Source organism: Medicago sativa, chromosome 1 (genome assembly GCF_051527215.1).
Source record: "Medicago sativa cultivar Bolivia chromosome 1, Bolivia_mono, whole genome shotgun sequence".
NCBI classification, from domain to species: Eukaryota; Viridiplantae; Streptophyta; class Magnoliopsida; order Fabales; family Fabaceae; genus Medicago; species Medicago sativa.
The window spans coordinates 76,421,534-76,438,772 of NC_140749.1; the positions used below are offsets into that span (position 1 = coordinate 76,421,534).

Below are 17,239 nucleotides of genomic sequence, written 5' to 3' on the forward strand. Positions count from 1 at the left end.
GCAATAAATAACTAAAGGTAATATCGGTAAAACAACATTTAATATTGTATTAAAACAACACTTAAATAAAAATAATTTTTTCTGGACAAAAGTGGAAGAAAAATGTTAAATTAACATCCAAAAGTTAATACTCGTGTAAAAACATCTTTATCTTTATCTTTATCTTTATATAATACAAAAGCTTACATCTTTGAGCAAAAGTACATGTGGCATCTTCATACACCCCATTTCATTTAATGTTTTTCCATCAACCAATCAAAATGGATCTTGACTCATTCATTTTCTATTAGCCAATCAAAATTGAATCATGACTCACTTATTTTTCACCAACCAATCAAAATTGATCATGATATGATTTTCCCCCTATATATAGACAATATGATTTTTTATTATTTTCATCTACCTCTTCCTCCCATAAAAAATCACGGCTTTCAACCTCATTATCTTTTTGTTTTATTTTTTATTGTTTTATTGTTTATTCAACATTTCTTATTGTTAGTTCCTTTTTATGTGATTTCTTTGGTTGATGTTTCTTATTCATATTCTCTTTTCAATTTTCTTTTGGTGTTTATATGTTCTTTGTTTTTGTTTCTGTCAAAAAAAAATGTTCTTTGTTTTTGTTCGGATCTTTATTTTGGACGTGGAAGCCAATCAAGAGAAAAGAAGAAATGCATCACACATACATTAGAATATATACGAAGGATTTCTATTACCACGTTCAAATATAATCACTTTCATCCCCCTTTTGTTTTATTTTAATCCCTCAATACTCACAATTTTTTCTATCTATCTATTCTTTTTTGTTTAATTTTTCTTATGTTTCTTATGTTGTTATTTTACTTTTAATATCTTGCTCTTTTATATGTTATTTTGGTTTTTGGTTTTTTTTTTTGTTGCTACTTTATGCTTGAGATGGAAACCAGTCAATAGACAAGAAGAAATACATCCTATTTTCAAAAAATTGATTGAATCGATAACTTTGGAGTGAAAAAGATAAGAAATACATAATAGAAAATCGATTTTATGGCACCTTTGATTTTTGTTTTTTGAGTGAAAATGTTCCTTTTTCTTTAACTAAAAGGGAGCAAGGTGCTACCCTAAAATTTTAAGTGCATTTTCAAAAAAATAGTAAACCTTACAATCATTTATATTTTATTTCCTTCATCCTAATTAAATATTTAAATGAGTTTATACTATTTTTAAAATTAATATCCTAATTAAAGATTATTAAATTATTATGTTTTTTAAATGAAAAAATATTATGTTTTATTCAACGTCATATTTTTGTATCCATCATTCATTCTATTATTAAAATTAATAATCACATATGCTTTAAAACGACATTAATATTTTTATTAATTACCTTATTTATAAGTGGAAAGTTGCAAAAGTCTTATAATAACAAAACTAAATGAATTTTTGATTTCTTATTAATATCTTTCAATGACACTTTGCCTCCTAAAAAAAAAAAAACATGTTTCAATGACAACCATCAAATTATTATCATTGTTTGATTTCTCGACCAATCAAATGGATTCATGCACCCTTTGTCTTAATTTTTGACCAATTAGATTTAACAAAATCATGAAAGGTTTCAATCATACACGTATTTTTTAACAATAAGCTAAATATAATTTTTTTTCCAACAAATATAATTCGTATAACAAGCAAAATATTTGTTTTTCCACTCAACTTTCAACCATAACATAGCATGTGGACATGACATTTTTTTCTTTTATTTTTCTACAAAAGATGCAAAATCATGCAAGCATTTAATGTTATATCAATTTTCTAATTCAATGTATTTATTGGTTTCGTTTAAATGTGTTTTTCCATGATGTTATAGGTTTTTGGTACAAAATTGGATGAAGAAGAAAACAATTAATTTTGTTTCGGGAAAGAAAAAAAATCTAACAACTAATTACTAACATTTGACATTAAAAAAGCATTTGTTTTATACGATATCTTTTTTCTTAATTAAATATATAACTTTTAAACTATGATAATCAATAAAATCTTATGTCTTTCATTTTAAATATTATTCAAGACATTTTGCTAATTCCCTAAAAAATAGACATTTTGCAAATTAAAAATAGAAAATAATTGACATTTTAAGGATCTACACTAACAAGTTTTTTTAAGATAAAAATAAAATTTATGGAGAAAAAAAAATAGGGATGTAAATCTAACCCGATAAAAAATTAGGGACATAAATCGAATCCAAAAAAAGAGCCAACACGGTCTTTTCTATTCATTTCAGTGATAGTCTTTGTCCCAATTGTTGTTTTTATCATCTTGAATTTCATTTGAAAATATTATGACATTTAATCAAATGAACTTTGTTCATTGATATGACCACATATGCTAAAATTTATTTGTGATAAAATATTTCTAAGTATACAACAATGCCTTAAACTTTGGTAAAAAAAATGCCTTAATTTTTTTACTAAAGCCTTAAATATTATACTATCTACATTAAATTTTTTCAGCTTATTATAGAATTTTCTTATTCATAGCACCATCATCACTTATTATAATTTACAATTTTTTGTCTTGGACCATGAGAATTGCTACAAAAAAAAATTAAGCAAATTTGTTGCTAATTTTTAAAAAGTTACTTTGAAATTAAACCAAGATTGTATTCCCATTTTTTATTAATATGGAATTTATATTTATATTGTTAATATATTTCATGCAGTAACCTTTAACCACATAAATATGATTAATACAGGTATTCAATTGAAATTAAATTTAAATTATAAACATTTGTGAAGTAATTAATTTTTTACCTCTCAAAATAGGAATTTTTTCATTGTGAAAAAAAATATTTTTGTTGTAAAGGACTCTTTGTATACCGGAGTTTGATCGAAAGATTGTTCTACTGAAAAATCAAACTCGGGTTTCCTGATTAATTTGGAACTCACTAACCACTTGAGTTCAATCACATTACAATCAATGCTTTTTTAGTAAAAATATTTCAAATAATTCTAATTTCATAATTCATATTAATGCTCAAATAAATTTTACAGTCCTATAATTGCAACTCGGTTGGAAGCTCCATTGAAATTGATATGCATGTGTCAATGTTCAAACTTATACCCCTCATTGTGTGAATTTAACCGCTGGAGTACTTGAGAGAAAAAATACAAAATATCTCATGAGTATATTTTTCACATTGCTCTAATTTATATAAATGGAAAGGATATTCTCTCCAAAAAAATAATGGAAATGATATATTATAAAAACCATTTTTAAATATGAATGTCATGAGTGTTGTATGTTTTAGGAGTTTATGAAAATAGAAAGAAGATGGTAATACCAATATTGAATAAATAAATGTTAATTTTTTTAGAGGATAAATAAATGTTGATTATTAATTGTTGTAGATTCAAACAAAATCACCACGATGTTAAATTAAAAATTAAATAAATAAAATAAAATAAAAAAATTTGTTCATGTGGTTGATTAGCTCCATCAACGACGAATTATTATGGAGAACATGAGTTTGATTCTAGGTGGAACAGTTAATGGTCAAACTTTACTAACCTCCCGACTTAATTTAAGATTACTAGGACCCCTTTACCTTTAAAGCCATAGGTTTAACACCATAATAAACAGTGGTGGGCCTAATAGAGAATAATGTTTATGAAACGACTCTCTTCACTTTTATACAGATCTAATTAAATAAATTATTTTAAAATAAATAAGTGTTGTTGGAATATAACAATATAGTTATTTGTGGAACTCATTTGTTGAAGAAATTACATTCTTATTAAGTATTATTATTAAAAGATAAATGAGTAATGTGTATAAGCGACTCATTCAAAATCTCAAATTGGCGAGAGCTTTTATTCATACAAATTTAATACATGTTTCATTTAAAATTAATGTTTGAAAGAAATACATGACATCTAAAAACTTAAAAAAAATAGTTCATAATTTTCTTACGACCGGGGATCATACATTTAGTTTAATCATCACTTTAGACTAAAAGAAACCACATAAGTGATATTGACACCACATCTTCACCTTAAATCTTAAGACATTAGATATATTATGTTGCTCAACATCTACTCTTGAATTCAAATGTTGAACTTTTACTCACATTTGACACAATATCAACTCTCCCACTCGCGCTTCCGATACAAAGTCGAACCGAGTTTTGTTACGACCGTTGGAATTTATGGGGGAACTCACGGTGGTGTGGATCGATCCATTGGAGCTAGAGCAATCATCCAAGTGAGAATGATATTACATTTTCACCGAATATTTAAAGTATTAAGTATATGAGTCTTCCAACTTATATGTTGTCCAACCTCCACTCTTTTATTCAATGTTGAAATGTAACTTACACTTGATACATACAACATTTTTTTATGGTTGAATTCTAGCCCGTGCTTGACACGGGTATCCATACTACTCCCTCCGTTTCAAAATGAGTGTCGCTTTAGCCAAAAAAAATTGTTTCAAAATGAGTGTCGCTTTCAGTTTCCAATGCAATAATAACTTTTTCTTTTCAATTGTACCCTCTAATTAATACTCTGCACACTACTTCCAAAGTATTACTTTTAAAACTAACCAATGGTTAATAAGGATAATTTGGTAAAATAACCATTCTCTTTCTCTTAATCATTGCATTTCTTAATATGTGTGTAAACACCTAAAACGACACTCATTTTGAAACGGAGGGGGTAGTTTTTAACCCAAAAATATACCTCTATTTTTAACCTAAAACAAAGAAGGTATTAATATGGGGTAGCTGTATTAGGTGTGAAATGAAATGTTCTAGAAACCGAAGTTCATTTGGTCAATCCAAACCCACGAGCGCTGGAATCTGGTTTGGTAGATTGAAAGAGTTAACAAACAAACAACAAACAAAAACAAAAAGCAATTTACTTCACCCCTTCAATTCAACTACCTCATTACTCCTTTCTCAGAACCAGAACACCACCACCACCGTCATCAATGGGTAGAGCCGCTCTAATAACAACCGCGGTTGTTTTCTTAGCCATCGGAGTAATTTTCTCACCAGAAACTTTCGGATCAAAATCCACCACTCTTTCCACTTACCTCAAACTCGCTCATCTCCTCGGCTTCTCCATCGCTTTCGGCGCCGCTCTATGGGTCACCTTCATCGGCGGTATCATCATGTTCAAGTACACACTCTTCAATTCCATCCATCAATTAATCAATTTCCCCTAATTATGTTAATTTAATCTGTCATTAGTACTAATTACGCTGAATTTCTTGTGTTTAGGAATTTGCCTAGGCATCAATTTGGTAATCTTCAAAGCAAAATGTTTCCAGCTTATTTTTCAATGGTTGGTGTTTGCATTGCTGTCACTGTGGCTTCCTTTGGTTATCTTCATCCGTGGAAAACTTCTTCCACTAGTGAAAGATACCAACTTGGTTTCTTGATCTCTGCTCTTGCTTTCAATCTTACCAATTTGTTCGTCTTTACACCAATGACAATTGAGGTATTTTCTCGTTCTTCTCAACAATTCTTCTTTTCTTTGTCTTTATAAGGTTTTATTATCTATTTGTTAGATCAAATAAGAGTGTTGATCTTACATGCACTGTTCATATATAAGTTGTTTTTAACAACAGAAGAATAATGAGAAAAGACGGGTATAACCTCTCTATAAGGTGTTAAGCTATTCTGCGAAGCTTACTTTAAGCTGGAAACTACTTAGGCCATGTTTGGATGAATAACTTACTTAAGCACCTATGCATAAGTTTTATTAGGGAATGCATAAGTTATTTCTAACAGAAATAAACTTAAAATAAGTTATAGACGTGTCATAAGATATCCTGGAGATCTTATGGAAATAAGCTTAAAACAACTTTTAGACATGTCATAAAGATGTTTCCGTAAGCTCTCTCAAACCGTCTCATGAGCACTTATACCGGTCGGCAAGTTCAAAAAGCCAATACAAATAGACCCTTGTAGAGATATCTATAATCGATAAGCTTTTTCAAACACTGGGTATTTGTAAATGCTTGTAAGCTCAAATAAGCTTTTTGGTCAGAAGATAAAATTGTTTATGTACTTGTTTGTCGTCATGCCATGTCAAAATTCTATAAACATGTTTGCATTGTTCTTGCAATTGAATCATCTAAGGCCTGGCCTTAAATGTTGATTCCTGTTAGTAATTAGAGGGATGGAATTGAGTTTTTGAAGGAACTGCTTTCACTAAATGTTCTCTTTTGTGTTGGAATAGAACTTAAAAGTTAAACGTTTTCTTTTGTGCATTCGCTAAAGCTTGATCCCTTTTCTTGATTCTTTCATTTTGATTTTTGTTTGTATAATTCAATTACTTTACCAAATATGTATGGTGAAATATTATGCAAAATTAAGACGAGTACTTGCCAGAATAACGAAGATGCTTGCTTGTATTGCATAAGTTTTTAGGAGTAATGTTTTCCTTAACCATCGGTATATTTTTTGAATTGTATAAGTTTTTAATTTCTTCTCTCTGCTTTCACATTTCCTCTTCTGTCCTCATTTCCTGTTCTATCTTCTTTGGTTCACTCCCCCGAACTTGCACTGATGCAACAGCAGCATTTTTCTTTTTCAACAATAACAACAAATGTTCAGGAGCAAAATTCATTTTCACGCTAAACTGAATTTGACCTTTTGTTCAATTTGTTTTTTGGTCTGGCTTCAAATCAGTCAACACAAAAGTAGGGCTGATGCCTTTTTCCTTTGTCATTGTGGACATTTCATTTGCCATTTTGCCTATACATGCAATATGAAAGTACCGCTTAAATTTAAAGGCAAATTCTATCTGACAACAGTCAGACCGCGATGTTGTATGGTACGAAGTATTGGGCGGTTATGAACCAACACGAGAATCAAGTAAGCGTAATAGAGATAAGGATGTTGCGTTGGATGAGTGGTAACTGGTAAGACTAGACGGGATAGGATTAGGAATGACACCATTAGAGAGAGTTGGGGTAGCACCTATAGTGTAAAAGATGGTAAAAAATAGGCTTAGGTGGGTTGGGCATGTAGAGAGAAGACCGATAGATGTTGTAGTACGAAGAGTAGATCAGATGGATGAGAGTCAAATTATAAGAGGTAGAGGAAGAACTAGAAAAGTTATAAGAGAAACTATTAGAAAAGATTTAGAGGTTAATGAGTTGGATCCAAATATGGTTTCAGATGGAACATTATGGCGTAATTTGATCCATGTAGCCGACCCCACTTAGTGGGATGATGCTTGGTTGTTGTTGTTGTTGTTGTTGTTGTTGTGAGTATTTCACTTACCATTTTGCCCTATACATGTTATGCTATATTACATTACAATACTCATAACATTGTCGGTAATTACACATTTAGAAGTACTCTTGATTAGTATCATATAAATAAATAAATTTCAGAGTAAAGTACCCTAACATAAATCATGTTACAACAAGCTTATTTTTAGCCAAACTTATGTTTGCAAGATGAGATTTAGTCCAACGTAAGTTTTCAAACTTTAACTCAAACATACCTTGAATCATATCTCTGGTTAAGTCATGACAACATTTTATGTTGTTAAGCTACCAATAGTTGCTGCTCACTTCTATTGTTTATAAATAAAGCAACCATTTTGTTTGTCTGATATAGATGATGAAACAAAGGCATAAAGTGGAGAGAGAGAATAGTATTGGAGAGGAAGTTGGGTGGTCAAAAAATGTCGAAGTTGCAAAGAAAAATCCAAAGCTTGCAAAGATGAATAAGAAGTTTGGTATGATTCATGGGTTATCTTCCCTTGCCAACATCATGTCATTTGGAAGCCTTGCAATACACTCTTGGTACTTGGCAGGTAAACTTGATCTCTGATTCAGTTTTTGCCTCCCATTCTAGTAGAGATACTTGTCTGTGCAATTGGTGAAATGTACTATCAAAGCATCACACGGTATTGATTTACCAAGAGTATCCGGTGTCTTGCTGTGCAAACATAATGTAATGTGCAAACATAATATAATCGCCTTAGTTTACTTGAATAAAATAATTAGTCCATGTACCTTTCTGTAGTCAAAGGTATACATACATTATGCTATAAATTATATAAGGTACTGATTTGCTTTTTCTCAGTGTGCTATTCTCTGGTTTTCATTTGCTTTTGTTCTCTAATAAAAAATTAGCATGTGGGGAATAAAACGGTGACCTAAAAATGTGTGATTCTGGAGCACTTTCCTCCTTGAACGGTTTTGCAATAAGAGTTTAAAACAGTGATTAGAATCACTGAGATTGGAGAACTGGAACCGTCAACTCAACTTTCATCGGTCCAGCCATTCTCGTTTTGAAGCACTCTCCTTTTAGCATTCAAAACAGTGTTTCTACAACAAGATTTTGCTGCACTGGAAGATTATGTCAACCAGTGTCTCAAAAGGCTTGTTTCAGAGCAGAAGTATTGGTCCTATGGAAGTGAAACATCGGGATCAAATGGATGAAGAGTGTGTGATGAAGGGAACAATACTTTTCTCTCCATGAGATCTTGATCATACTGGCTTTAGTTTTCATGGTGCAAGTCTATTAGGATTTGACTGTGAAAATAGTCCACGTGTTCCGTTTTAATTGCAAAACAGTATGATAATAGACTTGCACTTTGCTAGGTGTAAGTTATGTCCTATTCTTTTTCGTACTGTGAGTGACTACACTTTGCTATTATCTGGGTTTAAATCGATAAATTAGAATGATATTGACAACATTGAGGCCTAATTTGTTGATCTCTTCAAAATTGAAGATTCACACATGTTTCCTGAAAAAATGGTTGGGTTATCAGTGTCACGGCATGATCACAGTATTTACAGTGCTGAGCAGCATTGCATATGTTCCCATGATTCTGCAAGCTCAAATACAGTATACAGCATATTAATATTGCTTAATCACCAAAGACATAAATGCGACTTCGCAGGAGTGCTAGCTCAGCCCCCACAATCCTTGAATCCAAACAAACCTCTATTTGCTGAAAATCGTTAGCTTTACCAATGAACAAGCCTTTGAAACACCACAAAGCTCTGCTTCACATGTCGTTGCCACCCTGGCTGTGAGAAACCGAAACCAAAGGTCCTTGTTCACTTCAAATCAAAACATCCACATTGGCTCACGGGAAGCAAGCACCAAACTCAATCTTTCTCCAGATACTTCCACTTAATACCTACATGAACCTTATTTTTTTTATATGGAGGTTACAGACAATGTGGAAAGCATGCACGTATCTGAGTGGTATCTTAAAATAATCATCCAATCATGCATGTCAAAAGACAGCGGTACTTCAAGTGAATGCAATTGTTAATTGCAAATTGTACATATTTTATATCAACCATAATAATTATATATTTATGAAAATGAATTATTATGATCACATGATTTTAAATGCAAAACAAGTCACTTTCCAGCTTGATTCTCTCAACAATTGGCCAAAACTCCAACTGCTTTCTTTATTTCTCTCCGGCCTAATAACCTCCTTCTCTTCGTCAAAATAATTAATCTTTGTTCCATATATATCGTCATATCTGTGAATATGAATGATTTCCGCATGCAACTTTGTACAACGAAACCATCAATATTTTGAATCTTGACAACTACTAGCTTAATAATGCCACTAAAAACAGTTGTCGATATATACATATCTATCTTGACGACCATCAATATTTTGAATCTTGACAACTACTAGCTTAATAATGCCACTAAAAACAGTTGTCGATATATACATATCTATCGTGACGACTAAAGCAAGAATGCAGTGACCCACCATTCGTATCAATCGATCAAAAACAGGAAGAAGCAAAAAAATACCGAAAGCCACAGATATAATAACTACTTAGTACATACCATGTTACACCAATATAATATCTACTTGGTACATACCATGTTATAATGTTCTTTTGTCAAATAAATAAATAAATGTTACAATGTTCTTAAGCAACAGAGACATCATTATTAAATTAAACTATTCATTCATTCAAAGAATTTGATCAGCAAATTGCTCTCGAACTCGAACCTTCGAGACAGGCACCGCTTTGTGCCAAAAGGTTATTTTTTAAAAATTATTATTAAGAAAAACAGTGAGAAGAAAAACCTCGAAAGAGGTTTATTTGACCATATCTAAAGGACGTGTATGTAGATGTAGTCAAGTAATGCCGCCAAATATTTGCTGTGTTAGTGGATAGCCAAGGAACAGGGCCGGCCCATAGCCCGTCGGGGCTGGGCTATGGCACCGGGCCTCCAATTTTTTGGGGCCCAAAATTTTTTTAAAAAATATTTAAGACACTAAATAATGGTTATATATCTATTAAAAGCCAATAATTTCAATATGTTTAGCGTGCTTCAGTGGCTAGGATAGTTTTTGTTGAGTGAGAGGTAATGGGTTCAAATCCCACCAGAGTGTAACTTTTAATAATATTTTTTTTTTAAAATGACTTATTTAATTTTTTTGGGCCCATAATTTAATTTTTTTTTGCATCCCTTATAAAACTAAAACCGGGCCTATGAATTTGTTAAGACGGCCCTGCCAAGGAAGAAAAGCAACTTGGACTGTTTTGTTTGTGAGTGAAAAAAACTTGCCGTATAATAAAGACCGTAGCTTGTTGAGTAGACGAAAGATTGTTCCAAATTTGTCGGATTCTTCTATTTTGGTTTGTCATGTGAAATCAGCATGTGCAAAACAAATGAATTTGGTCCGAAGACAGAAACAAGAGAATCTGCATCGTTTTCATCAATGGAGGATTTCATCTTTCACTTTTTCAAGTAACACAAAAACAGTGTCTATCTAGAACATGCAACACACGTAACACATGAGTCATATCTTGGTCCCCAACGTGTTCTTTTTTGACTAATCATCCCTTTCTTTTTGTAAAACTACTTTTGGAAAAACTGATGTTGAAAATCAATGCTCCATGAGCAACCATTATACTCCCTCCGTCCCGGAATATCTGACCAATTTTCTAAAAAAAAGTGTCCCAAAATAACTGAGTCATTTCAATTTTCAATACAACTTTCATCATTTCCAATACAATATAACTCTAATTAATACTACTTTCATCATTCCCAATACAATATATTCCACTTTCCCCTTTATTTATACATTTTTCTTAATCTGTGTGAAAAACCAAACTGGCTCAGATAAAATGGGACGGAGGTAGAGCTGTCAAATCGGGCAGCCCGGCCCGTTTAGGCCCGGCCCTAACGGGCTTCGGGCTTTATCGGGCCGGGCCAAAAAGCCCTGTTGAAAAACGGGCTTGAATATTAGAGCCCGAGCCCGGCCCTATACGGGCTCCCGGGCTAACGGGCCGGTCCGTCTTACCTTTTTTTTTTTAATGTATTTGTAGTGAATTCATAATCCACTTGAGAACAAAGGACAGAAACTGCATCATTGTGAATTATTAAAATTTATTCTCAATAACTTGTAGAAAAAAAAATGAATAAACTTATGAACATTAACAACAGAAGTTGCAGCTTCAAAAATCAATTTAACATAATCAAGTAAATCCTTTTAACCACATACTACAAATATTGATTAAAATAATATGCATTAGATCCCAATAAATACATAAACCAGCAACATAGACATAATATTTTTCAGCACAACTTGAGTAATATTAAAGCAGAAATTAAAAATGGAATATAATAGAAATGGATGGAAGAAGACGAGTCAATGAAGAACATGAGTTACACGATGACAGAAAACGAGACGAACGGATGACAAATCGACTGCGCAGCTGAAATTTTTATGGTTTGTGAAGTTTCCATGGTGAGAGAGTGAACCTAAGGGAGAGAGACGTGAACTGGTTTCTTTTGTTGGATGGGTAGAAAGCTAGAAATGGCTTATTTTGTTGGATTCGGCCAGAAAAGTGAAATTAGGCCACACACACCACACAAGCCCAAAGCAGCTTCAATTTGTAATTTTAATTACGCGGGCTAGCAGGCTACCCGTAGCCCGCACGGGCTAGCCCTAACGGGCTTTGGGCTTTTACGGGCCGGGCCAAGAAGCCCTGTTTAAATTTGGGCTGCAATTTTAAGGCCCAAGCCCTTCGTTTTATTCGGGCTTTCGGGCCGGCCCATACGGGCAAGCCCGTTTTGACAGCTCTAGACGGAGGGAGTATATTTTTATGAATAATATTTTAAAAATCATTATATATTTTTAATTTTAATTTGATGATAAAGTGAAACCATATTTGAAATATAATCAAAAACAAAATCATAAATCTTGTCTAAAATCACCTGAACTACATGAGCAACCAAATTTGATGGTAAGTGCAAAAAATGTTTTTCTGGATTTTAGGCGAGAGTTTTAATTAAATAGTGGATCAGGGGGAGTGACTTGCAACTGCATATGTTGATCAATTTCAATACGTAATATTAAATTAACCTAACTATAATAACAGGTAAATTGAGCTGGACCCTTAATAATGTCTAAAAATAATGAGTTTAATGCCTTGCTCAAAAAACGGGTAGGCAATCTTTCTTTCTTTTAATTTTTGGTACAACGGTAGGCAATCTTTCTTTTACCTTCCCTTGATTGAGACAACCTGGATCAATAGAGAAATATTTATAAAAGTCTCGCCAATTATTAAAGTATTGAATCAGTATAAGCATCACTTGAATACAAGTTATCTTACTATATTACTAATATATATATGAAGAATATTCCTCTACAAGCAGGGTTCTTGAGAGACAACATAATAATTTTGAAATCAATGAATAAAGAATCACCTAACATTCAGCTAACCATGTGCCCTTGTTTTATACACTTTTCCCTCCCTCGTAATAAAAAATATGAATCATTTCATATCATTCATCTAAGGCTAATCAAGCTATATGCCCCCAATATTAACATCCTAGCAGGGAAAAAAAGCAACACAAATAAATGCATGTGTTGGGATGCAACAAGCCTGCTAAACCTTTTTAAGGACTCTCTTCCTGTCTTCATTATGCCAGAGAACGGTGACTGGCGTTGGCCGATACTGACCGATACCATGGACCTCCCAACAACAATGCTGGTATCAACTCGTCGCGGTAGTACAAGAGGCCACCATACCTTGCGTCTTTTCTCTCGCATCGATTTACGGATCTGGTTAAGTTCTTGGCGAATCACGCTTCTCACTGTCTTTAAGTAAGAGTTCATGTCATGATCTCTTTGTATGGTTCCTCCAGATCCATAAGCAGATCGGTCACTTAATATCTCAAGTGGATGAGGTGTGTTCAAGAACGTCAACTTTGCGGCTCGGAGCTTCTTGTCCGTGTCATTAGGTTCTGACAAAGGACAATGCAAAAGATATAGACCACTGCCTTGCGGCAGAAGATTATGGCTTGGTGAAAATTTCTCATCTGGTTGAAGAATCAGCAATTCACCCATTGGTGTGTATAGTAGCTTCTGCAGTAAAAAGATCACAAAAAAGTAACTCATTAGTCATAAGCTTATATGAAATGTGTTACATAACTTAAAAAAGATTGAATTAAAGCCTATCAATAAAGAAAAAACATAAACTTTTTGGATAAGCAGGAGTGCGGGACTTTACTTGGTTATTGAGACATGGGTGATTGCGAAAGTTCACATTGATAGCCTTTAAGATTTTTGCAACATGGTCAGGGTAATTGCAAGAAAATGCTCGCGGTACTATGTCTCTGTGCATTATAATTGCCTGCACGTGGCTTCGCGGCAGGCCAAGCTTTTCAAGTAGAGTGTCGCCTCCACACATGATGGAAGGGGAACCAAATGTTATCACAGGAAGTAGAGAGGTGATTGGTACTTCTTGTCTTATGAACAACATGAGATTTACAAGTAGTGCCAAGCTTCCACCAAGGGAATGTCCAGTGAAACGGAAAGTTGCACGAGAACCTCGAGATTTTAGGTGAGCATGAACTTCTGGCAACATCTGTAGATATATCCCTTTAGCAGCCTCATATATACCTCTGTGCACAAGGACATCCAAACCCTGGGTAAAAAAAAATGTGTACATCATTAGTCATTGTCAGAACTATTTATTCATACTGTAAAAAGCAAAACTCCCCCCTTCGACAATAGTGACGAAAAAACCTATAGTCTGCAATATCAGCAATTACCTCAAATTTAATTGGCTCAAAAAGTAGGTTTGCTTGCCAAGATGCTAATGACTCCGAACCCTACATAATAACGCTTTATCAAATTTTAGCAGTCACAAAAAACAGCAACTTATTAGCTGCAACCAAATAATATAATTTATATATCAAAAGAACATAAATTGATCTCCCCTACCTGAATAACAAAAAATCTTGTACCACTCTGGTTATCATCGCAGATGAACCATTCGCAAGGTGACGAACGAGTTGAGTTTAGATCATCTGCAACAGCCTGCTTTACTTCCTCCTTTGCCGCAACCACTGCTGTCACTGAATCAGTAGTCGCCATCAAAGATGCCACTTCTGCGTTCATCATGTCAAGGTTTTCATTGCTTCCTTCACCAGCCGCTGCATTTGAAGAAGTGAATGGAAGTATACTCTTTGTCTGAGCGTGCAGATAAGATGCAGCAGAGGCAGCAATATTATAAGCAGCCGTTGCACTTATCCTATATCCACCATTATTTGGCTCCTTGGTTTCTTCTTGCTTCTCTTTACTTTCGACTTCCTGAGGAATTTTCTCAGATTTTGCTGCCAATTCTTTTTTCTCTAGCGATGAAGTTACAAAACGCAGACCGTAATGTTTTAAGAGTTTCCCTGGCTAAATAATCAAATTTCAAAATATAAATTAGTTTCATATGCATTTTGTGGAAATCAGAACATATAATAGGAACAAAAATCAAGAGCAGAAATAAATATTCCAAATTTCAATCGCAAAAATGCAACCGAATCCCAAGCCAAAGATCAATCACCTAACATAAGCAATGAGCATTCCATAGTTGTAAAAAATCACACTAGCAACAGAAAAAGTATTCAGTTTTATCCAAAGCTAAACGAGGACTAAGACACAAAATGAAACAGCTGTTACAAGACATTTCCAACAAAAGATTCAGATTATAGCCCCATTGTCTCGACAAGTTTAAGCGAAACCCTACCCAGGGTTATGAATTAAAACCTTATAAATACACCAATCCATAATCCAACACATGGTAAATTGCGCAACCGCAAACCTTTGATATAACGGCAAAATGCAAGCACATGCAGCTGCAATTGCACAATTTCTAACCATGCTAAAATTAAAAGACAAACTTTGGCATTTCAAACCACCCCATTCAAGCCAAGAAAGAAAGAAACAAATCAAGGAATCTTCAACTAATCAATGTTTGGAACATATCATCCAGATCACATAAAAACAAAATAGATCTGAAACCTCAAAAACCATGAATGAACAATTTACAAACTAGCCATCTCTAAGAATCAACTAAAAAACATCTTTAACATTTCCGAATGATCCAAAATTTAAAAACCATAAAGCACAAGTAAAAACAAAAAATCAAAACAAAGATCTCAAAACAAATTACCTTGATATTTGGTATAGAATAGGCCAAACTCCCCAAGTGTGACATCTGAGCATACAATCTAGCTTCAGCCAAAGAAACCCTCCTTAGCATTTTGGAAAATGAGTTTCTATCAAATTCAAAATCATCTATTTTTTCGTCATCATCATTATCAACCGCGCAAGTATCACAAACTTGATCATCATCACCGTTGTTTTCATCATTCTCAGCAGTTGTTCCTTCTCTTTCATGATTCCCTTGTTCCCCTTTCCAAACATTCTTCACATGCAAAATCTTCAAAACCCAATTCTCTCTCTGCCCATCCTCACCGTCATCTATAACGGTGGTTTTCGTTGTTTCTCTATTATCTTCCAAAACGGCGTCGTCGAGAGACAAACCACTGAACGTTCTGTTCCGTCGTTGTGGCCATAGAGATTCCAATGGGTATCTAAATGAAAATCTAGAAAACAATGATTTTTGTGAAGGTTTTTCACGACCCACCGCACTTACGGTAGATGCGGTGGCGCGTGTATCTCGTGTATCTAAAGATCCACCAATGGAGATCGAAGGAACAATCCCAGTTTTTAAACACATAGTTTCCATTGTGCTTTTTTCTTTTCTTTGTTTTCGGAAATAATAATAATAATAATAATAATAATAATAATAATGTTTGCAACGATGATGTTTTATTTGAATGTTGTTGTTACCTTACGCAGGTTGTTTTATTTTTGTTTTGATTTGATGGTGTTGTGTTTTCTGTTGAATTGAAACTGAAAGAAAAAACACGAGAGAGAGAGAGAGAGAGAGAGATGAATGAATATTTAAGGGTATGGAACCTAAAACAGGTGAACGAATTTTCCAAAATTTGTTGCTTTTGCGTGAGAGGGTTCTTAAGTTAAGTTGAGGGTATAAAACGACGGCGTTTTTGATTGGTGTGTTGAGACGGCGTCGTTGAAGGAAGTTTTGATTTTTTGTGAGTTACGAGCACGTGGAAGTGAGGGCCACGTGTCGGGTAGTGAGAGTGGTTGTGTTTTGTGATTTCGTGGAAAAAGCGCGTGATTCTGATAGTGTGTACTTCCGGGGGGGCAGGGATCCTCTCCAGTCACTGGAGGGTCCAGTGAAATCCAAACTATTGATTTGGTTGACCAGTGTTCATTAAAAAGCAATAAAGACCAATTGAATGGTCATGATTGAAACTGGACCTCCTCCTGTGTAGTTTTCACAGGAGAGAATCCCAATCCCTTCCGGGGTTTTATATGTAACTGACACGTCGTTAGTATGGTTCAACAACATGCGTGTATTTACTGACGTGTCGGTTAACCCATTTCTCGAATCTTCATATTTTGCCTTCCTATTAATATGGGGTATGTCATGCTAACCAATACTCCGAGTCAAAGAAGTCAAAAAATGAAATTTTGAATTAAAAATGATATTTTTAAAATTTTTTTAAGAATTGACATTACAACTTTTAATATAATTATTTATTTCGTATCATATTAAGTGACACTGTAAACTCTATCATATTATTTCCTTTGACGTTATTATAAGAAGAAAAATAAAATAAAAACATCGAAATCAATGTAATCATTAATTAGGATAACTTTTTGAATATTTTTATAAGAGTAGTGCTAACAACATTATATTTTTAACACTATCTCCAACTATCACTTTTTAATTGGCTTAAATCATAGTATGTCTCACACTTTGGAAATGCTGGTGGATCGTGATTCATACATTGATTTTATCCAATAAAAGAATGAGTGTTGGAAAGATAGTAGGTTTGCTAACAAGAAGCAGCAGATGTGCGGGTGTC

General features: G+C 33.5%; 2 protein-coding genes across 2 annotated transcripts; one reads left to right on the forward strand and one right to left on the reverse strand.

Annotated features, from left to right (window-relative positions):
* Positions 1 to 4,723: 4,723 nt before the first annotated feature.
* On the forward strand, positions 4,724 to 8,082 carry LOC146957545 (Late embryogenesis abundant protein (LEA) family protein). The gene is made up of 3 exons (XM_085737115.1): positions 4,724 to 5,156; positions 5,258 to 5,477; positions 7,613 to 8,082. The coding sequence occupies exons 1-3, from the start codon at positions 4,966 to 4,968 to the stop codon at positions 7,826 to 7,828; spliced, it is 627 nt and encodes a 208-aa protein (XP_085593241.1). The 5' UTR covers positions 4,724 to 4,965; the 3' UTR covers positions 7,829 to 8,082.
* Positions 8,083 to 12,592: 4,510 nt separating this feature from the next.
* Positions 12,593 to 16,198, reverse strand: LOC146957546 (phospholipase A1 PLIP2, chloroplastic-like). Its single transcript, XM_085737109.1, has 5 exons — positions 15,451 to 16,198; positions 14,229 to 14,690; positions 14,057 to 14,116; positions 13,513 to 13,929; positions 12,593 to 13,367 (listed from the first exon to the last, which is right to left on the reverse strand). Exons 1-5 carry the CDS (start codon positions 16,027 to 16,029, stop codon positions 12,789 to 12,791), a joined length of 2,097 nt encoding a protein of 698 aa, XP_085593235.1. The 5' UTR covers positions 16,030 to 16,198; the 3' UTR covers positions 12,593 to 12,788.
* Between the last annotated feature and the right edge of the window lie 1,041 nt (positions 16,199 to 17,239).

Coding starts and splice junctions, on each gene's coding strand:
- LOC146957545 (XM_085737115.1), top strand. CDS start 4,966: ATGGGTAGAGCCGCTCTAATAACAACCGCGGTTGTTTTCTTAGCCATC. Junction 5,157..5,257: donor GGCGGTATCATCATGTTCAA/GTACACACTCTT, acceptor TCTTGTGTTTAG/GAATTTGCCTAGGCATCAAT. Junction 5,478..7,612: donor TTACACCAATGACAATTGAG/GTATTTTCTCGT, acceptor TGTCTGATATAG/ATGATGAAACAAAGGCATAA.
- LOC146957546 (XM_085737109.1), bottom strand. CDS start 16,029: ATGGAAACTATGTGTTTAAAAACTGGGATTGTTCCTTCGATCTCCATT. Junction 14,691..15,450: donor ATTCTATACCAAATATCAAG/GTAATTTGTTTT, acceptor TTGATTATTTAG/CCAGGGAAACTCTTAAAACA. Junction 13,368..13,512: donor ACCCATGTCTCAATAACCAA/GTAAAGTCCCGC, acceptor TTTTTACTGCAG/AAGCTACTATACACACCAAT.